General features: G+C 38.8%; 2 protein-coding genes across 2 annotated transcripts; both read right to left on the bottom strand.

Annotated features, from left to right (window-relative positions):
- Positions 1 to 515: 515 nt before the first annotated feature.
- LOC109241920 (scarecrow-like transcription factor PAT1) lies at positions 516 to 3,403 on the bottom strand. Its single transcript, XM_019408749.1, has 2 exons — positions 3,164 to 3,403; positions 516 to 2,586 (listed from the first exon to the last, which is right to left on the bottom strand). Exon 2 carries the CDS (start codon positions 2,470 to 2,472, stop codon positions 829 to 831), a length of 1,644 nt encoding a protein of 547 aa, XP_019264294.1. The 5' UTR covers positions 2,473 to 2,586; positions 3,164 to 3,403; the 3' UTR covers positions 516 to 828.
- Positions 3,404 to 14,539: 11,136 nt separating this feature from the next.
- On the bottom strand, positions 14,540 to 14,938 carry LOC109241914. Its single transcript, XM_019408742.1, has one exon. It carries the CDS (start codon positions 14,936 to 14,938, stop codon positions 14,540 to 14,542), a length of 399 nt encoding a protein of 132 aa, XP_019264287.1.
- Between the last annotated feature and the right edge of the window lie 7,560 nt (positions 14,939 to 22,498).

The following is a 22,498-nucleotide window of genomic DNA, read 5'->3' as shown; positions in this document are numbered from 1 at the left end:
AGCACATGGCAATTGTATTTTTTGAAAATAAATAATATGGTAAAGATAATATGAAAGTGCTATAAGATAATATGGCATCGTACACGTGATTGTTATCTATCGTGCAAATGGTGATTGCAAAATCTCCGTTTACTGGTTTCACCCATCACTCTAGCATACACAACCATAGACGTGCGTTTTAAAGGCTGGCTATTTGCGGGTTTAAGTTATATACGCTAACATTCTAAAAACTTTTTATGATATATCAATGCAACTTAATCAGTTGTGTCCCATTGAGATTTAGTCCTATATCATTCTGGTTCGTCTCTAAAGGACAAAAAAAAAAAAAAAAAGACTAATTGTGTTATTATAGATCAACTTAACTTGATAGTGTACGAAAAGTAAAGGAAAGAAATATATAGCAAGATTAGTGTCCAGCCTAAAAATCTTTTGTAAGTGATAAAAGGTTTGAATAGGACGAAATGGATATAAGTGATTCATATAGTAATATCATTCTGGTTCGGACCGCACCATTATAACTATTACGGGGTGTTGCATAACAAAGTAACACTAATATGTTACAATATGCCAAGAGCGACATTAAATTAGATCAATGTCGAACAAACCTAATTTCTGATACAGGCATATCCGGCCTCAATATAATCAACTTTGGGTCATACGTAGTTGAACGGCAACAACTCACTCTTTATATGGAGAAAGAAAAAAACTGATACAGGTTCTAAAAAGATTATAGTAAAGTGCTCTTAACTCAATACGAACAGAAAGGTCTACCTTTTACCATTATCAAGCTAGAAGTTACATGCACCTACTTACAGGTAGGGTAGGGTACTATTTCCAGGCACAAGAGGCAACTAAATCTCGTTTCATCCAGCCAAGATAAAGAGCGCCATTTCTCTCATCAAGCGTATAACTTTGGTAGTAATTCTCCAGCAGGGTCTTGATTGTAGCATTTACTGAGGAGCTTAATGGATATGGATTGAACCCAGCCATAAGAAATCGTGACCTCCACCTTTCAAGAAGCTCATGACGCTCCACTCTTTCTGCCCCTTCACATGCTATTATGTTCACAATTTCCCGGGCCAGGCAATGTTGCTCAACGTTGATTCGTTGCTTATGGTCCCTAGGTAGAGCAACATCTATTGATTCAAATATAGATAGGTAGTAGTTCAGTGTCTCCAAAAACCTGGGAAAGAACTGGACTCTATTAGTGTTGGACTCTTGCTCCACTAAGGTCACAATCTTGGGAGTCAAGCTCTTAACCATCCTCAGAAGTCTGTCTCTGTGATTTTGAGTGCCAACACTCTCATCAGGCATATGGTGCAAGATAAGTGCAAAATTCACGGCCAATGGTTCGCCAGACCGAACCTTAAGATGCTCAATCTCAACATCCGAGCAAGAAGCAGCCACGGGATGAAATTCAAAAGGTACATTGCAAGATGCAGCAATGCTTGATAACCTCCGACCAACAATTTCAATCCCTCCTCCTCTGGCATAAGCTGACGTGGAATCATCAATCCCTGTAATGCGGATTCGTGGGGGTCCACCTGGCCGGGCTGCAAGAGCATGGATTAGGGTGATCCACTGGCTGCCCTGGGAAATCTGAAAATCAATAATATGAATTGTGTTCTCTTCTTTCATGGCATCAACAATTGCACCATTTGCTGACAAATATCCAAACTTGAAGTATGGGCAGATTTCATAAAGCAAATGCATGTATGACATTAGCTCAACGCTAGTCGGCTCTTTGCACCTTAGGGACTTGTAGATGGAGCTTCCTGAGGAGGCCAATCTGGCAACTAATCCTTCCAGCATATATGCTCCTAAGCGTTGTATTGGAGAACCGCAAACTGATACCACTGTGCGTAGTTCTGACATTAACCATTCAGCTGTTACTAAATTATTATCTGCTATTGCTTTAGCACAGGCAATAAGCACTTGTTTCAAATCTCCATTAGGCATCATTTCCATCATATCAACCCATTTACCTGACTCCGACGAAATTTGATTGGCTGCAGCCAATGGAGTAGTATTATATGACTCCAAGCTTTCTGAATCAGGCCCCAGCATTGCAGTTTCGAGTTCCTTTAGCTTGTGCTTCAGGCCAGTACCATCACTAGTGAAGCACGAACTGTTACCTGACGAGTGGTACGTATCATCAGGAGAATGATGCATGCCCGAAGGACATGAATCAGAACCTTGGTGCATCATGGAATTGTCATCAGCAAAGAAAGTATCAGCAGGAGGTGAATCAGAGACAAGTTCACTAGAATTTCCAGTGGATGATTCAACATAGCAGTATTGGTTGTGTTTTAAGGCAGAGAATTGTGTCTGCTGACCACAATCAGCATAAAGTAATTGGTTGTTATTCGGGTTGTTAATGGAAGGCAGAAAAAAAGATTCTTGATCCTCTACGGGTTGGTTATAGAACCTGTTAAACTCATTGATATCCTTCGCGTTTTGAGAAGGCCTCATTGTGAAATCAATTTAAATATCCAGAAGATAATAGTACCAATTCCAGCATACAACCGGGTTGAATTCGTTAACAGAAAGTTCTCCAGTTCCAAGCTTTAGTATTCACATCCATAACTACAATTGTCAATAATGAGTAATGAGAAATCTGAAAAAACCAACTATAAAGAAATTTAGGAGTGTAAAGTGTTGCAGAAATGTTTTTGTTCATAAGTCCTAAAAAGCAGTTGGACCAATGTTGCAACCTTTTCTTTTCATAAATTTTTTAAAAGGTCTAGGTTGAAGGGTTAGGTCCCTACAGCCTTGGCCCTTTAGATCTTCGATAAAAAAACTGAAAACCAAAACTTTCATGATTATAAATAAAATTCATTAAAGTCATCTCAGATTTACTGGCAAATAAATAACTCCCATCAACAGATAATGGAAAAAGCAGTCTCAGATGCTCTCTTACCACTTGCATCCTAACAGCAGATATTAGCTAAATATAAAGAAAATAACCCAAAAAAAAGAAGCAAGAACAACAAAACAAAAGGGAAGAGTAAGTAAGATGCAAAAAGGGGTTATAAGTTTATACAAAAAGATCCAATTTTTTCAAGAATTTAGAGGAAAATGGGGCTTTAAGTTTATACAAAAAGATCCAATTTTTTCAAGAATTAAATCTTCAGATTATCACATAAAGTAAAAGAAGAAATACCTGATACTCAGAGGAGATATCTTTAAGCAGAAATCCAAGAACATGAGTGAAGCAATTATCAAAAAATGCTAACTTTAAACACGGAATATCCCATTTTGGGAAGCCCTCAAGTCTTGGCCACTAGTGATAAAAAAAGCCAGCCAGCTGAAAAAAAATGACTAATGAAAGTCAAAACAAAAATTCACAGCAATGGGGCCTCAGCCTCAAGGGAGAGCATCAATCTTGATTTTTTCAACTTTGCAATAATATTCAGTAAAAAAATAGTTTTGCTGATTTTTATCCTTGACTTTGGAAGATGTTTTTAGTCAGCGTTAAACGTACAATAATCATTGACTATTTGACTAGATAATATGGATTTAGGAATAGCAAGGTAGGTGAGTGCAACATTAGTGAAGGCCAAAAAAATAAAAATACATGGTGTTTGCATTAAATAAATAAATTACAAAATTTTGTGTGGTTATAAATTGTTTATCAGTTAATATTAAATACTATGTATTCTTATTTCTTGCAATATTATGATTAAATTTGCTGATAATATAAGAAATCAGAAACTTTTGACTGTTACAAGAACCCCATACCTAAGTCCACGGCAAAAGAATAAGTATTGCATTTATTATTAGCAAATTAATGCCAACCTTTGGCCATCCCCTACATTAAATAATATTCTACGTTAAATAATCTCCTTTCGTTGTCCATAACTGACCGTCTTATTTTCTCTCTTAGGATATCTTAAAATTGTAGTATTATTTGTTTCTTTAAGATAAATAAATTTTTTTGCAACGCTTGTAGTTTGTCATTACTCTAGGAAGTTAATACAACATTGCACCTACTTTTGTTTAAACAACATTCAAATTATTAAAAAGGAAAATGGTTTCCACTTTCATTTGGTATAATCCAACTCCTTATTAAGTTACTCAAGCTGCCTTTAAAAAGAAATAAAGTTACTCAAAGCTTTCGAACACTAGAAAAGTGAATTGATCTCAATTGAGGGTATCTCTAACCCTTGTGCCATTTTTTTACGCCAAAATGATGTAAACATCAAAATGGGGTACAAACTAATTCTAATCCATTATATTATTTTTTATACCAAAAGAAGAATCTCTCTTTTATATTCTTCTCTCTCTTCTATATTATGTGATTTTATTTTATTTAAATTAGTTTTTTTATTTCGTAAAATCCTTTCTTTTTTTTCTTTTTTACATATTCATATCATATAATTCATATTCCTTTTTTATGTAACCATTTACTATAAAAAAATTATACCGTAAATATTTAAATAACATAAATTGTAAGCAAATATTATTTTATACCTACCAAAATACTAAATTATTGTTATTTTCTCATCCCATTATGTTGTTTAATGTATTATATATTTTAATCTATTTCAATCGTTATTGTATTAAATATTTATTTTTATGTTATTTAATGAAAATTTTATTAACAACATATTATATTTTATATTTGCACTTTTTATTTTTGTGATGGTTATATCTTTTTATACAATTATAACTTATAATAAAATTAAGTTACAATTTTATATAAAAATAATATATACGAAAATTGATTTATAAAAATTATACACTAAAATTAAGATGTAAATTAGTATTATAAATATATTACATGAAAAGTATAAGTAATTATTGCTCTTTTACTGAACTCGATTTCGGTAAAGCACTAGCCAATCCATTTTTAGACAAAATAGTATCCAATGGATTAAATCCTTGTAATCTCTTTGATAACCTTGATCGTATTTCTAGTCTTCTTCTTATTATTTGTCATAAAGCTCTTATTAGATTTTATAATAAATAAAACACATGCCTCTCAAAATAAATAGAAGTAAAATTATCTCCAAAATTCTCTTCTTTGATAGATCAGCCACTGGTGGACCATTCTTTCTTGTTCTCCTCTCAATCTTTAACTCATGAACTAGTATTTTAAGTACAGCTAAAACCCAAAATCCATTTTTCTTTTCATGATATCAAAGTCACGCTGCCACACCTTTCCATTCCTAGTTTATGTAAGGATAATGTCACATAGGAGTTTGTGTGGAAGTCTATTTGTATGTAATTGCTGATATTAGGATTGGCATGAAGATGCTGTAAGTATTCTGTTATTAGGAGTCCTTAGCTGTCACAACTTTAGAGTCTTATTCTCTAAGAAACTCATGTATATATTAATGTACTAGTTAACATGCTCGCTCTATGCGCGATCATATAAACTCATTCCAAGTACAATATAAATACCAAAAGTTAAAAGTAAAATGAACATTAGGAAAGATATATACACATAAAAATAATTTTAAGATAAAAAATAAAATATAAAGAAAGTTATTCCAGCGCTCATTATAAAGAGCAAAATATGTAATGTTAGCACTGCAATTCGCTTTTATGAGGCTCCCATGTTGGACTTAAAAGTCTCAATCCTCATGCATATGAGGGGTTGTGGTCGGCAGTAAAATCGTTCGTAAAGCTCGCATCCTGTTTGTAAAGAATTTCTCTCATAAGCCGTGAATAGTGGATATGTGTACCTAAGGAACAAACTGTTTTTGTGTTGTAAGTGATAATACAAATACACCCAGTTTATAACTATATTTTGTGTTTGTTAGTACAAAAAAACAAAAATAAAAAAATAAAAAAAAATTAATAAACATTAATTATTACTAATAAATATCAATTATGAAATGGGAAGAGAATCAGAATATTACTCTAATAGAAAGATTGTAATGGAAAAATCAGGAAAGTGAAAAAATAGAAACTGATTCTAAATCATGGTTTACCTCTACCCAAGAGTCCCCTCCTCTTCAAATTCATGTCATAGCCACCGTAAAGATTTGATATTGCTATATAGCGCTCCGGAGAGAAACGACTTGGCATTCCTTTGGAGAAATAATAGAAGATGAATATTTCAGAATTAAAACTTAAAGAGACCACACCATTTTCTTTTTGCTAATATTGAAATATGAATGCTTTTACTGAATTAAGATGTCGTCGGCAAGATCGTTTTAAAATATACATTTATAAACGTTTTAACTGCTGTAATTGTTAATTCTAGATTACTTCTACAAACTACCGTAGAAAGATTACCTCTATGGACTTTAGAAGCTCACAAAATATAGCTTTCGTTTGGGCCAAAGAACTGAAATTTCTTTGTATTCTTTCAAAGAACTGAAACCCAAGTCTGGGCTGAAACCTGGCAAGTAGAAGCTTTTGTTTGGCAGAAATTATTGGCGGAAGTGATGAACCTTAAAGCATCCAGAATATTACCAGATTCTGGCAAAGACCAAAGACGACTACAATGTACAGATCTCTCCCATTAGCTTCCAAATCCCGTGGTTTAATTTATAGACTTTTGAGCTTTCTAGCATAAGGAAAAATTCATGGCGAGGCTTTTGGGCTTTCAGATCAAGGCAACGGTTGCTTCTTAATTTGCTTAAATCATGTGATTAAAGTGCATGTTAAATATTCTGTTACATTAGCCATTAAGTGTGGAATTATTTGAGGTATTAATGATGGGGACGTTTGGTTTACTATACTGAAAAAAAAAAGATAGGATAAAGAAGGGAGGGAGGTGTAATTAAGATGTGACTTCTTGAAAATTTTAATCTATAGCACATAAATATAGAAAAATAGGAAAAATATCAAAAAATTGAGAAAAAAGATAAATGTGATTCATGGACAAAGAGACATGCCACATCACCTTCTCCATTCCCAACTTTATATTTATATATAGATTTGCACACAATAATATGAATTGAGAAGCGTTTTGTACATGGTATCAAGAGCCATTAGAGGCTAAACCAACCCAATTTTTTTTCTCTACGCTTCCATGGGTGAAAACAACAGCTCTTCAATGGCTTCAAGCCTATCTGTTGTCTCTCCTTCTCCAAACCTCGCACATCAATTACCTGTGAAACTCACATCTTCAAACTTTCTTCTGTGAAAGACACAGTTGATGCCTATGGTATATGCTTGTGGTTTGAACCATCACATTGATGATAGTAAACATATGCCAACACAATTCCTAGATAATACTAATACCAAACCCAACCCGGCCTATACGGTTTGGTTACGTGAAGACCAACTTGTTTTAAGTTGGATTGTTGCTTCTGTTTCAGAAAGTATCCTGCCTCAGTTGGTTGGAGCAGCAATTGCTCGTGACGCTTGGAATAAGCTTGTTGCTGCATATGCTTCCGGATCAAAGCCACAAATTCGTGACCTTAAGATGCAGTTGCACACTTCGCGTCGTGATAATGCCAGTATTGAGTCATATGTGCAAAAGGCAAAGGCAATAGCAGATAAGTTGGTTGCATTGCAACATCCAGTTCCTAATGATGATCTGTTATACGATTGCAGGAATTTAAGAGAAATTCGAGGATCGTAACACTACTCCAGGAATGGATCGAGGCAGTAGTGAGAGTTCCAGAATTTCAGAAGAGGAAGAAGAGAAGAGAACAGAAGAGAAGAAGAAGAATAGAGATTTAGGAAAATGATGTAACTGTTATTCATGCCTTTCAATTGATGTATACAACCCTTATATGTAATGATTCATACATTCACTATGTAGTTGGACTCTTTCTAATGAAACAAATAACAGAATTCAACTATTCCACTACTAGCTAATGTAACTAACTTTCCCGCGCATTAACTAACATTTGAACTAACTGTTAAGCTACTAACTAACTGCTGACTCCTTTTGCTTCTTCTTTCTTCTATAATCGAGCTCATTCTCTAAAATACTAAAATCATGTATCATGATCTGGTGGTATTTGTTCTTGCAGGACTAGGACCTGTTTATCGTCCTTTTACTAGGCCGCTTGAATCGCGTCAAGAGGATATTACTTTTGATGCATTATATGGATTGTTATTGAATGAAGCATGACAGTTTAAAAGGGATGAGTCCATTACTGTCATTGCACCCTACTCAGAGTTCCTTTCCTACTACTCGTGGACGTGGTAGAGGCCGAGGGGGTCGAGGTCGTAGATGCTTCTCCAATCAAGGCAACATTGTGGGTACAGAACTCTACTCAACAGACCAATACTACTCAATCCCAAGCCTCAGACATGTCTAGATTTATTTGCCGTAACTGTGAAGGCAAAGGTCATATTGCACGCGTATGTCCATCTCCTAAAATTCGCAATGACAACAAACCTTCTAGACCACTTGTTTCCAATTTAGCAAGAACCCCTTCTGCCCAAGATTGGTTAATGGATAGTGGCACCACACACCATCTCACAGCTGACCTTGGTAACCTGGGTATTCATTCCGAATACAAAGGTCTTGAAGAAGTCACATTAGGTAATGGTTCCAAACTTCCTATTTCTCACGTTGGTAAAGGCTCCGTTTTTATTTCTGATAATAGTTCAATCTTGATGATATCTTACATGTTCCAACAGCTACTAAAAATTTATTATCTGTCAGTTCTTTTACTAAATCTAACCAAGTTTCACTTAAATTCTTTCCTAACCATTTTTTGATTAAGGACTTGGTGACGAGGGAAATACTGCATACAGGTCCTGATAAAGCTGGATTATATTCTCTTCCTGTGTGGAAGTCATTTGCACCTGCTTCTTATGTTGTGTCTCTTGGGGTTTGGCATGCTCGTTTGGCTCATGCATCCTATCCTACACTTCGTCAAGCATTATCGTCTAGCGTCATTGTCCCTTCATTTAAATCTTCTCGTTTATGTTCTACATGTGTTGTTGTAAGAGTCATAAAGTTCCTTTTCGTGAGTCTAGTCTTCAAGCCTCCGAGCCTTTAGATTTAGTTTGTTCAGATGTTTGGGGTCCTGCTCCAGTTGTTTCTAGTGAAGGCTATCGATATTATGTGATTTTCTTTGATCACTTTAGCAAATATACATGGATTTATTTTCTTCGCTTTAAATCTGAGGTATTTTCAAGTTTTATGCAATTTCGCACAATTGTTGAAAAATATTTTGGTCGTCCTATTAAAAATTTTCAAGCTGATTGGGGAGGGGAATATCAAGACTTAACAAATTATTTGATAGATAATGGAACTGCGCAACGTTCCTTATGTCCGTATACCCCCAAACAAAATGCTTGTGCCGAAAGAAAGCATAGGCATATTGTTGAAAATGGCCGAGCTTTGCTACATCTTGCTAATGTCCCACACAAATTTTGGACAAACGCATTTGATACTGCTGTGTATACTATTAATCGTCTACCAACCCCACGCTTAATAAATAAAACTCCATTTTATGCGTTGTTTAACACCGATCCAGATTACTCTCTCTTGCGTATTTTTGGTTGCCTTTGTTTCCCATGGCTTCGTCCTTATACGAAGGATAAACTGTCTCCTCGATCTAAACCATGTGTATTTCTGGGCTATAGTAAGTTACACAAAGGGTACAAATTCTTTGACCCAGTTTCTTCAAAATTTTACGTTTCTCGTCATTTAATCTTTGATGAAAATATTTTCCCTTTTGTTTCACAGGATGTCGTGGTGCCTTCATCTATACCCAATTCTAAATCTGAACCTCTCAATGTGAAGTTGCCATTCCAGCCTCTTGTTGACCCTTCAACTATTCCACCATCTCTGCCACGACTTTCATTCCCCATCGCGTACGTCGAATCCGCCTTCACCCTCTCCACCTGTAGAGTCTTTGTCTAAGCACCCATCCTCATGATCTGTTGATCCTACTCATGGATATACAATTGTTATTGATCAGCCTTTACAAGTTAGAGTATCTCATGGTGTAGACTTGATGTCACCACTCTGGTTGAAGAAAATCCTCTATATGGTACAATGCACTCTCCTGATCTTGGAGACACTTCAACTGCTGGTACACTACAACCAGCAGCTTTGACTTCGCAAAAGATGGTGACACAATCACAAACAGGCTTATTGAAGCATAAGAAGCCATTTTCAATGTCTGTTTTGACACCGACATCGGCAATAATGGAACCTTCTTGCTACTCACAGGCTATCAAGGATGTTAATTGGCATCGCGCCGTGTCAGAGGAGTATAATGCACTTATTCATAATGGTACTTGGGAACTAGTTCCACCATCGCCATCTCACAACGTAATTGGTTGTAAGTGGGTATTCAAGACAAAGTTAAAGTCGGATGGTTCATTGGATCGCTATAAAGCAAGGATTGTGGCTAAAGGATATCATCAACGACCGGGCATCGATTTTGCCGACACATTTAGTGCAGTTGTTAAGCCGGCCACCATACGATTGTTGTTATCCTTGGCAGTGTCTCATCAGTGGCACATCATTCAACTGGATATTTCTAGTGACTTTCTTCATAGGAACTTAGATGAGATTGTATATATGTCTCATCCTCCCGGATTGTTTGATCCTACTCGTCCAGATCAAGTTTGTTTACTTAAACTATCTCTCTACGACCTCAAATAGGCCCCACCTATGTGGAATAAGCGTTTAGCTAATGAACTTCTTTCTCTAGGCTTTGTGGGATCCAAAACTGATAGTTCTCTGTTCTATATGTCGAATGCCGATGACAAGCTATTTTGTTTAATATATGTTGATGACATTTTGGTTATGGGTTCTAATTCTGCTCATATTGCAGCTCTTATTGCCAAACAACAAACTCAATTTGCTGTTAGAAATTTGGGGAAATTATCTTATTTCTTGGGCATTCAAGCCAACTGGACACATGAAGGATTACATTTATCGCAAGGTAAGTATGTCAACGACCTTCTTAATCGTGTGAAAATGGGGTCGTGTGGTCCTGTCTCCACACCAGCTTCAACCTCATCCAAGCTCTCCACAACTGGTGGACGTCCATTTCCTGATCAGACTCTCTATAGGAGTACCGTTGGAGCTTTACAATACTTGACGTTTACTAGACCCGATATAGCGTATGCGGATAACAAAGTTTCACAGTTTATGCATTGTCCTATGGATTTTCATTGGGTTGCTGTCAAACGTATTCTCCATTATGTCAATGCTACTTCCTCTCATGGTTTATTTCTTTCTCGTGGGTCCTCTGGCTTGCTTCATGGTTATAGTGATTCAGATTGGGGAGGTGATGTTGATGATCGCAAGTCTACCACTGGATTTGCCATTTTTCTTGGCTCTAATTTGATTTCATGGGCTTCTCGAAAGCAAAAAGTTGTATCGCGGTCGAGCGCAGAGGCTGAATATCGTGCATTAGCTGCTGCACCTCTGAGGTGACATGGGTTGAGCTTCTCCTCCGAGAGATTGGATGTTTTACCACCTCTATTCCCATTCTCTGGTGTGATAATCTTAGTGCTACCTACTTGACTGCTAATCTTATTTTTCATTCTCGACAAAACATATGGAAATCGATTTTCATTTTGTCCGTGACAAGGTTCGTGGAAAGTCTTTGTCGGTCAGGTACATGAGTTATCATTACCAAGTGGCCGATGCTCTTACCAAGCCTTTGTCCAAGGTTTGCTTCCAAGATTTGAAGCGCAAGTTGACAGTTGCTCCACACCTTGCTCAACTTGAGGGGGCGTGTAAAAATAATGTCACGTAGGAGTTTGTGCGGAAGTCTATTTATATGTAATTGTTGAATATTAGGATTGGCCTGAAGATGCTGTAAGTACTCTGTTATTAGGAGTCCTTAGCAGTCACAACTTTAGAGTCTTATTCTCTAAGAAACTCATGTATATATTAATGTATTTGCACACGATAATATGAGTTTGAGAAGCATTTTCTATAGTTTATCAATGTGTAATGTCATACACATTCTAGTTACCAGGCCTGGCCATGCACGGACATTGAATTATGCAATCACAATTCTCATCTCATGACCTAACTTTAGATGTCGAGTTAGACCAAGTCACGGAGGTTTATTATCTTGATATGTCATGACCCATTTTCTGAACAAGCCGTGACCGGCACCCGATCACTAAACTTGACCGAGCGAACCATGTGCGCTTATCAAATCTATTATAACTTAAAACTTTATATGCAACAAGACAATACTTTAACCAAATACTTTCAATTAATTTAAAAATCTAAAATAAACCAACTCCAAAACTTAATCGTAGTAACCACTGAAATACTACTAAGTTATTATCAAAAACATCTGAATCTTAACCCATCGACAGTGTCTATGAAGCCTCTACTGATAAACTGACGCACTGCTCGGGACATGAGATTTTCTGGTCAGTTCTCTAAGTAAACAAAGAAATAGCTAAATAATGACGACTAAAAAGAGTACTCCACGAACAAAAGCGGAGCTCACTAATAGCACTGGAAGTGGGGGGAGTCCTAACCTGTAATCTGCTCGCCTGCAAATCCGGTTCCCACGTTGTACCGCAGACCAACATAGGTTCCCAAAAGAGAACGCCAGTACCATCCATTGTACTCAGTGAGTCTCGAAGACATGGGACGAAACTTTAGTAAAATATACATTACAACTAAAGATTTTGAATGTATGAAAAACAGACAGCTTCTAAGAACAATTCTAAAATAATTGCATAATAGCAGTTTATGAATATTCTAAAAGAAATTCTTTTCTTTTCTTTCTTATAAAAAAATACTTCACTTTATAATTCGGGAGTTCCAACTATCCTGACTCAATTCTGTCTCAGTCATCGTGTGATCGGCACGGGTTCGATCCCAACCTGATCGAATAGGCCCAATCCACGAGGTGCCACTCGCTTCATGGTTCTCAGCGCTCATGTATCATACATTAGCCTGGGTAAGTAAATTCTCTGCAGCGAGACCCTCGGCTCGTGTGCTCCCTACTCTGGCACAAGTAGTTTCAGGAAGTCAATGCCTTGGTCAGGACCCTCGGCCTGGATGATGACCCCTTCTCAGAATAGAGGATACTCCCAAAATCTTTTCTTCTAATACTTCTTCTTGTGACTTTTCAAGTCTAAATCTTTCTGAAACATCCTATACATACTCATATTTGTATCCTTAAATGTAAAGCATGGTATGAGAATGAAATGAACATTTAAATGTATTTCTAAAGATTCTTGCTTCTTCATAAATTTTCAACATGAAAATGGCATATAAGAATAGCACAAAAATCTAAAAATTTATGCGCCTATATCATAGTAAATCATCTAAACTTTAGCTAGAACAATTCTAAGTTAATAGGTACTCACTCGCTTCAATGAAGTACATATTAACTCTTTAAGCAATTCATCAAACATCTTGTATGCGTGCTTTTGTGAGTTAAACCACTTTAGTAAAGGGTTATATCAACTCACCTCAAAACTCCTCGAGCCAATACATAGGCCCCAGTCCAATTTATACCCGTCAGATAATTGATTCTACAACAACCATTGCATTTTAATTAAATTTAAAGTGTCACACCTAAACATGGAATTTAATGTTGATACAGAGAAAGAAGGGAATTAACTATTTGATTCTTACCTACTACTACTGTAGCATAATTGACAATATGCAGTTTTATATACCTGAGATCAAGAATTAGTGATTTGTAAAGAACCCTAGAACTTTCCGTTGCCTGTGTGAGTATTGAGTAGCAAGGCTGCCTCTACTCCGTTCGTGTTCTATTTCTCTTTTTCGTATGAGTTTAGGCCTTCTGTTTCGTTCCTATAAGGCTTTTCAACCTTCAAACTTTTTAATTGTGTTTTGTTTAAGGCTTCAAGCCTTTTTGCCTTTCCACTTTATGGGCTTTAGGCTTATCCCCTTTTTTTTAAACTTAACTAATAATTAATGATACTCATTTCTAATATTTAGTAATATTAAAATTAATAATATTTCCCTAATTGTATATCCAATTATTTAAGTATAACCTTTTTTTTTTGCACTCTAGGCAAGATTAAAAAAATTAATTCTATATTTAGTGTGTCTTGAATCTTTTATAGATTTGAGGAGTATTTCAATCTTCCCTCCTTAAAAACATTCGTCCTCAAATATTGCTAACACTACTCACTTGAGCTTCTTAAGTTTCCTTAGCACTACTTTTTTTGGTAGAATCCCCCCTGTAAATTTGACTATCCAAAAAAAAAAAAAAATCCCTGTCACAAATACCACAACTACACCTACAACAACCAAGTATACCATAACAGGCCATTCATAGGCACCACACACAGCTCATAAACTAATTACTTACATTCCGGCAAGGAAGTACCATAATAGATAACTAAAATCTAAAGCACAATACTTCAGCAAAAAGTAAATAACTTTAATGAATTAAATGTACTCTAGCATTGCACTAAATTTATTTAATAACTAAATATACTCTGACAGAAACTAAATTACTGCAACAACTAAGTATAATTTAGTAAGGACATAAACACTTGCTAACTTATATTTAATAACTGAAATGTAAATGTCATGTCAAACCTAGGTTCACATACCTTATTCCTCAAATAAATAAGGACACTTTTTTCTCATATCTTCCTCGACCTCCCACGTAGCCTCTTTTGAATCATGATTACTCCACTAAACTTTTACCCATGCTATATCTTTTGTTCTCAACTTTCTTACTTGCCTATCGAGAATTTCTATAGGTAACTCTTCATAAGTCAAACCTTCTTTAATTTCTATGATGTCGGCAGGTATTATGTGTGATTCATTATAAATGTACTTTCTAAGCATAGACACATGAAAGACAGGATGAACAGAGGACAACTCAATGGGCAACGCTAGTTCATTAGCCACTTTCCCCTTCTTTTCTATAATCTCATAAGGTCTGATAAATCTAGGACTAAGTTTCCCTTTCTTACCAAACCTCATAACTCCTTTCGTTGGTGAAACTTTCAAAACCACCTTGTCACCAACCATGAATTCTAAGTCATGATGCCTCTTGTCAGAATAGGACTTCTGACGACTCTGAGCCATTTTCAGCCTTTCTCTGATTAGCTGAACTCTCTCTAAGGCTCACAAACAAACTCTGGACCGATCAACGACACCTCCGTTAGTTCAAACCTGCCCACTGGAGACCTACATCTTCGCCCGTACAACGCTTCATAGAGCTATACCAATGCTGGCTTGATAGCTATTATTGTAAGCAAATTCTATGAGTGGAAAGTGATCATCCCAATTACCTCCAAAGTCTATAATACATGCTCGCAGCATATCTTCGAGAATCTGAATGGTCCTTTCTGCCTGGCCATCGGTCTGTGTATGGAAAGCGGTGCTCAAATTTTAAGCCTTGAAACTTACGGGACTTTACATTCTTCCCCGCTTAGGAACATTCGTCCTCGAATATTGTGTCATAGATATCATTGAGTCTATGAGTGATCTTAGGCCTATTCCGTTTTCACCTTTCTCTTGAGACCCCAACATTTAACTAATTTGTTAACTTATTAAAAATTTCGATAGAGTTTCCACTGCTTCTACTATTAAGTTAAATTTTCAACCTGTCATACCACGCAATAACAATAGTTGCACATCCAATTACTCTATCTAGAAGAACACATCAACATGATACTTCTACTATACAATATCAGATGTCATCATCTCACCACATTGAACATATATGCACCTAGGTACATTCCATCACTCAAAGAATAAATAAATTATATACCCATGGAACGAAACAAAAAAGGGATATTTCTCCATAGTTTGTTCAGGTTCCTTTAGTCGAACGATTTTGCTATAATACCTTTACTGAAACAACATTTTGATTTGTAATGTCTGGACGTGTCTATCAAGTATAGCAACAGGAACCTCTTCATAGGATAGCGTCTCATCAACTCGTACATTTTGAGAAGGAATTACATGCCTTGAGTCGTACACATACTTCCTCAACATGGAGATATAGAAGACTGGATGTACGAAAGGCAACTCTAAGAGCAGGCAAGTTATGCTACTTCCTAATATCTCTAATAATTTCATATGGCCCAATAAACCTCGCTCAAGCTAGATTTTCCTTTATTCCTAAGTTTCCCGACACCCTTTCCTGGAGATAATTTCAAAAACACAAGGTTTCTTGCTCTAGAACCATGTTTTCGATGCCTTTTTATTTGCATAAGACTGTTGATAATTTTGAACTGCGCGCTTTAGTCCATCCTTCGATAAACTTCACTTCTTCTCTTTTTCTTAAATGGGTAAAATCATTATATATGTCTTAATTAATGAATAGAATAGCCAGCTTCAGAAAACGAAGCTTATCTTAGATTAACAAAACTTCTCCCGCAAAATTACTAGTTTTTTTTAGTTCTTGATCTCCCTAAGCTTGGTTAAACTAGAAAATTGAGGCTACTCTAACTTTCTGTAATTACCTTTGCTATGAATTAACAAGTTAATGCGAGGGTATGAATCCAACTGAGCTTTAGAGTTCCTTTTAAGTCCTCGGAAGCTGCCTGTATTAAAGAGCTAGTAGAAATACTCATCTCAAGCAAAATTTCTTGTCTTTTAATATTCTTCTACACTCCACTAATACGTGCAAGAAAGATATTTCCTCTACTTCTTTATACCTCATCGCTCAAGAACCATTGACCACGTAACTTGCTTGAAATAGAATAGGACCACTTTATACTAACTTTTTATTCTGATACCAAGGTAACCATACAACATTGTCTCATAAGGAAGTGGAGATATCACCTCTCATATCTCACCAGAGGAAGAAACGACCCTTGGCTATTTAGATCTCAACCTCCTTCCTACATTTCATCACCTTAACTATCTGAGGAAGACAGTAGTAGGTACAAGTCTATTCGATGGTAATTGATAACTAGGGATTCTAGTTCATTTTACACTCCTTTTCACTTGAGTTTTGAGTAAAAATGTATACAAAATAGTCCCAAAGGCTTACATGTCGTACTTGATTACAGGGTTTGAGCAAAAAGGAGATAACTAGTCAAAATCAGCTCAAAAAGGAGTGAAACATGCACAAGTACAAGGACAAGTTCAAGCACAGTTGAAATAATACCCACTGCGGATTCCGGAAACCTAAGCAGTGCGGCCGCAAAGCATTTCGTGTAGACCACACTGGACTCACCGCGACCGCACTCGATATTGTGCGAGCCGCAAAGAAGGAGTTCAGAGAGTTGAAGATCTGGAGCTAATTGCCAATGCGGTCCGCTGTCCTTTTTATGCGGATTGCAACAGAAGCCACCGCAGTCGCGGTACATTTTAGCGGCCCGCGGTGGCCAAGTTCAGAGAGCAGAGTTTAAAGCCAAGAAGCCTCACTGCGACCGCACTCGATTTTGTTCGGACCGTACTTGTGACGACCCGATCGGTCGTCTCATGAGTTACCGGTCCGTTTTCTCCATTTCTGCTCCTATTTGCTTTGTTCATCTGTGTTTTGAGGTATCGGGTTGGTTGGATTGAATCCAGATTGATTTTGGTGAATTTGGAGACACTTAGTCTCTTTTAAGAAAGCCTAAGTTGGAAAAGTCAACCGGATGTTGACTTATGTGTTAGAGGGCTCGGATGTTAGTTTTGATGGTTCGGTTAGCTTTGGGAGGTGATTTGTCACTTAGGAGCACGATCGGAATGGGTTTTGGAGGTGAAGAGAAGATTTAGGCTTGAATTGGCGAAGTTGAGATTTTGGCGATTTCCGATTGATAGGCGAGATTTTGGTATAGGGGTCGGAATGGAATTCTGAGGCTTGAAGTAGCTTTGTTAGGTCATTTGGGATGTGTGTGTAAAATTTCAGGTCATTTGGAGGTGGTTTGGTTGGGTTTTTGATCAAAAGCATATTTCGGAAGAATTGAGAAACTTAGGCTTGAATTCGTTGTGATTTGGTAGATTTGAGGTTGTTTGAGGTGTTTTGACGATTGGAACAAGTTTGAATAAGGTATTGGGTTATGTTTGTGCTTTTGGTTGAGGTCCAGGGGGCCTCGGGGTGATTTCGGGTGGTTATCGGAAGAGTTGAAGTGTAATTGCAGCTGTAGATTTTTTTGCTTCTGGCATTTCCGACCGCAGGTGCGAGGTAACAAGCCGCAGATGCGAGAAGGGGGCTGGCGAGCAGTTTCCGTAGAAGCGGTCGAGGTGGCCGCATCTGCGAAGCCGCAGATGTGGAATTTTTGTCGCAGATGCGATTTTGGGGACTTAAGTGAATTTCCACAGAAGCGGATGGATTGACCGCATATGCGGTACCGCAGAAGTGGGTTTTGGACCACAGATGCGGAAAGGCCTGGGCAGAATGTATTTATTTTATACTTCACGACTTTTGAAGGGTTTAACCATTTTTGAACTCGGAATTGGGAGCTTTGGGCGATTTTTAGGAGAGAAATCAAAGAGACTTCATTGAGGTAAGGATTTTGTACTTAAAACACATTTCTATGGTAGAATTCCATGAATTAAGGCTGTAATTAGGAGGATTAAAGGGCTAAAAATGGAGGTTTAGGGCTTGAGTTTAAGAGGCCTTTAATGGAGGATTTGAGGGGTATTTGGACTCCGATTTTGGTGTTCTTTATATGCATAGACTCGTGGGGAGATAAGGAACCCGTTGGTGTGAAAATTTCTGAGTTTTGAGAAGTGGGACCAGGGCTCGGGTTTTGCTAATTTTGGGATTTTTGGTATTTTTCGATTGTTTTCGCTTGGGCTTGGTTCCCTTAGCATATTGTGATGTATTCTTTCTAATTTTGACTAGATTCGACACGAGTGGAGGCCGACTCGAGAGGCAAAGTCATCGCAGAGTAGTATTTTCACCGGTTTGAGGTAAGTAACCATTGTAAATTTGGAACTGAGGGTACAAACCCCGGTATTCGACTTGATTTGATATGTACGGTGACGCACATGCTAGGTGACGAGCGTGTGGGCGTGCACCGGTAGGGATTTCGACTTGGTCTGTCCCTTAGCGACTATTAAGCCACGTATTTTATTTGAAAAATGTTATATTATTCTGGATTTTGGATCCTTATACTGTATTATGGGCTTTATGCCATGTTTGGGGCCTCGTGCCGATCTGTAGAAACCCTCAGGGGTATTTTAACTGTTTTCCTCACCATACTTGTTAAAAACATATCCTCAGTCATGTTTTTTCCTGTTAAATGTTTAAAACTGGTTTTATCATTTTTCTCCTATTGTGAGGACTGTTTAGGCTGAGTTCCCTTATTTCTGTTGTGATGCCCGAGAGGCTGTGAGGCTAATGACTGAGAGAGGTTGAGAACCTTATGGTGAGGATATTATATGTGTATATACGGATCGGGCTGCACGCCGTAGCGATATTTATATGGATCAGGCTGCACGCCGCAGCGATATATATATATATATATATATATATATATATATATATATATATATATATATATATATATATATATATATATATATATATATTATATATATATATATATATATTGGATCGGGCTGCACGCCGCAACAATATGACGCTTGGGCTGTAGGAGCCCCTCCGGAGTCTGCACACCCCTAGTGAGTGTAGTCGACTGTAAATATATTGGATCGGGCTGCACACTGCAGCGGTTACTATAATTTCTATTGTTATGAGATTTGATTAGCCGAGTGCTGAGAGTGAGTACTGGATGACGAGAACTGAGTCACGAGTGACTGAGAGGCTGCCCGAGGGGCCGTATTTTGAGTGATCCTTTGCCCGAGGGGCCCTGTTATGATGTTTCCACCATTTGCATGCTTCTTATAGATAAGCTTCTGTTAGATATATTGTCAAGTAACTGATTTCAAAGTTGTAAATTGAAAATGAGGAATTTATGACAGACTGATTTAAAGATATATGTTTTGAACTGCTTGTCACTACTTTCAGTCCATTATTTACTTTAGTTACTTACTGAGTTGGCGTACTCACGTTACTCCCTGCACCTTGTGTGCATATCCAGGTGCCCGAGCGGCCGAGTGAGAGCTTTCAGCTGTTTTCCAGCATTTGTCGGGGATTTCAAGGTAGCTGCATGGCGTTCGCAACCCTGATTTCTCTCTTCTATCTTATTACTTTCCGCATTTCTAGACTATCTATGTAGTAGGTTGTTCAGACTTGTATTAGATGCTCTAGACTCGTGACACCAGATCAGTGTGGGCTGTATAGTTTCTATGTCTTGTTGATTTCCGCATATCTTTCTTGTTGTCTGAAACGCTTATTATGATAATTGGTAATTAAACCGTGTTGGCAAATGTCTTATTTAATGAAAGTAGGTTGTGGTTTGATAGTTGGTCTGGCTTGCCTAGTAATGTAATAGGCGCCATCACGACCGGTATTTGGGGTCGTGACAAGTTGGTATTAGAGCCTAGGTTACATAGGTCTCGCGAGTCATGAGTTAGTTTAGTAGAGTCTCGCGGATCGGTATAGAGACGTCTGTATTTATCCTCGAGAGGCTGCAAAACCTTTAGGAAACTCCACATTCTTGAAATTCTTATCGTGTGAGTTGGTGATCTGCGTACTAAACTTCTGTTGTTCTATTCTCTCACAGATGGTGAGGACACGCGCTACCAGTCAGGGTGGACGACCACCAGTGCCACCAACTGCAGCCACCAGAGGCTGAGGGCGCGGTCGTGGTCGCGGTAGGGGCAGAGCAGCAGGGGAAGCACCTGCAGATCCACCAGCTGCCCCAGTTCAAGACCAGGTCCCAGCTGTGGACGCTACAGCATCACCAGCTCAGGCACGAGCTGTGCCTATTGTGATTCCAAGCCTTCAGGAGGCTCTAGCTCAGATATTATCAGTGTGTACCGGTTTGGCTCAGGCGGTCTCAGCTACTATAGCCGCAGCTACTTCACAGACTGAGGGAGGGATTCAGACCCCCGTTGCTCGCACACCTGATCAGGTTGTGCAGGGACTCCAGACATCGGGGGCACCTCCAGCCCAGCGGTTGCACCAACTCAGGAGTTTGTAGTACCAGTGATGTCGGATGATGAGTAGCGTCGACTTGAGAGGTTTGGTAGGCTCCAGCCCCCGACATTCAGCGGTGCAGAGGGAGAGGATGCCCAGGGATTTTTGGATAACTGCCAGAGGATGCTTCGTATAACAGGGATTCTAGAGACCGGTGGTGTGGCATTTACCACCTTTTAGTTTTCTGGGGCTGCCTTCACTTGGTGGGAGGCGTATGAGAGGCGTAGGCCTACTGGAGCAGTGCCCCTTACGTGGCAGCAGTTCTCTGTTCTCTTTTTAGAGAAGTATGTACCACAGTCGCACCGAGAGGAGCTGCATAGGCAGTTTGAGCAGTTGCGTCAAGGGGAGATGACGGTGATGCAGTACGAGATGCGATTCTCTAAGTTAGCCCGACATGCAGTTTGGTTGGTTCCCATAGATCGAGAGAGGATCAGGAGGTTCGTTGATGGCCTCATATATCAGCTCCGTATTCTCATGACCAGGGAGAGGGTTACTGGTGCTACATTCGAGGAGGTTGTGGATATTGCCAGGGAGATTGAGTCTGTCCGTCGCTAGGAGAGAGAGGAGAGGGAGGCCAAGAGGCCTCGAGGATCTGGTAGCTACAGTGGTGCTCCTTCGAGGGGCCAGTTTCAGCACGGCAGAGGTAGACAGTTCCAACATGGTCAGTCTGATCGCTCAGGTTCTCGAGGGGCGTCATCGGGTCAGGGTTCCCAAAGTTCACACCAGGGCCATTCATCACTTAGTGCCCTTCCAGCTCAGAGCTCATCCCGTGCTCCATCTGTTCAGGGCTCTTCTATGCCGAGTTCATCTGCTGGTCACCCCGGTGCGAGGGGTTCCCTTTAGTCCCCATCTCCAGCACCGGGGAGTTGCTATGAGTGCGGGGAGTTTGGACATATGAGGAGGCAGTGTCCCCGCCGTGTTGCTAGTTCATCCCAGCAGAGGGGCCAGCCATCAGCTTCAGCTCCAGTTACTCCACCACCACCCGCCCAGCCAGCTAGGGGTGGGGATTAGTCAACCAGGGGTCGCCCCAGAGAGGGAGGTCGATCAGGGGGTGGTCAGGCCCGTTTTTATGCTATGCCAGGCAGATCCGATGCCATCGCCTCCGATGCTGTCATTTCAGGTATTATTTCAGTCTGCCACAGAGATGCCTTTGTATTATTTGATCCCGGTTCCACCCATTCTTATGTGTCATCGTACTTTGCTCGTTATTTGGGTACGCCCCATGAGATTCTTGCGTTACCTGTTCATGTATCTACCCCGGTGGGCATTACTGTGGTTGTAGACCGTGTGTACCGATCGTGTGTGGTGATTATTGGGGGTCTGGAGACCCGAGTTGATCTTTTATTACTGAGTATGGTGGATTTCGATGTCATTTTGGGCATGGATTGGCTATCTTCATGTCGCGCTATTCTGGACTGTCATGCCAAGACAGTCACATTGGCTATACCGGGTGTGCCACGGATTGAGTAGCAGGGTGTGACTGATCACGTTCCTAGTAGAGTGATTTCTTTCCTGAAGGCCCAGCGTATGGTTGGGAAGGGTTGTCTTTCGTATCTTGCCTTTTTGAGGGATGTTGGAGCTGAGACTCCCAGTATTGATTCTGTCCCAGTTGTGAGGGATTTCCCTGATGTATTTCATGCAAACCTGCTGGGCAT

This window comes from Nicotiana attenuata, unplaced genomic scaffold (assembly GCF_001879085.1).
Source record: "Nicotiana attenuata strain UT unplaced genomic scaffold, NIATTr2, whole genome shotgun sequence".
Lineage (NCBI taxonomy): Eukaryota > Viridiplantae > Streptophyta > Magnoliopsida > Solanales > Solanaceae > Nicotiana > Nicotiana attenuata.
This window is presented reverse-complemented; position numbering and strand designations above follow the sequence as displayed.

What these genes read in the sequence shown, in the direction of transcription:
- LOC109241920 (XM_019408749.1), bottom strand. Translation starts at nt 2,472, where the DNA reads ATGAGGCCTTCTCAAAACGCGAAGGATATCAATGAGTTTAACAGGTTC.
- LOC109241914 (XM_019408742.1), bottom strand. Translation starts at nt 14,938, where the DNA reads ATGGCTCAGAGTCGTCAGAAGTCCTATTCTGACAAGAGGCATCATGAC.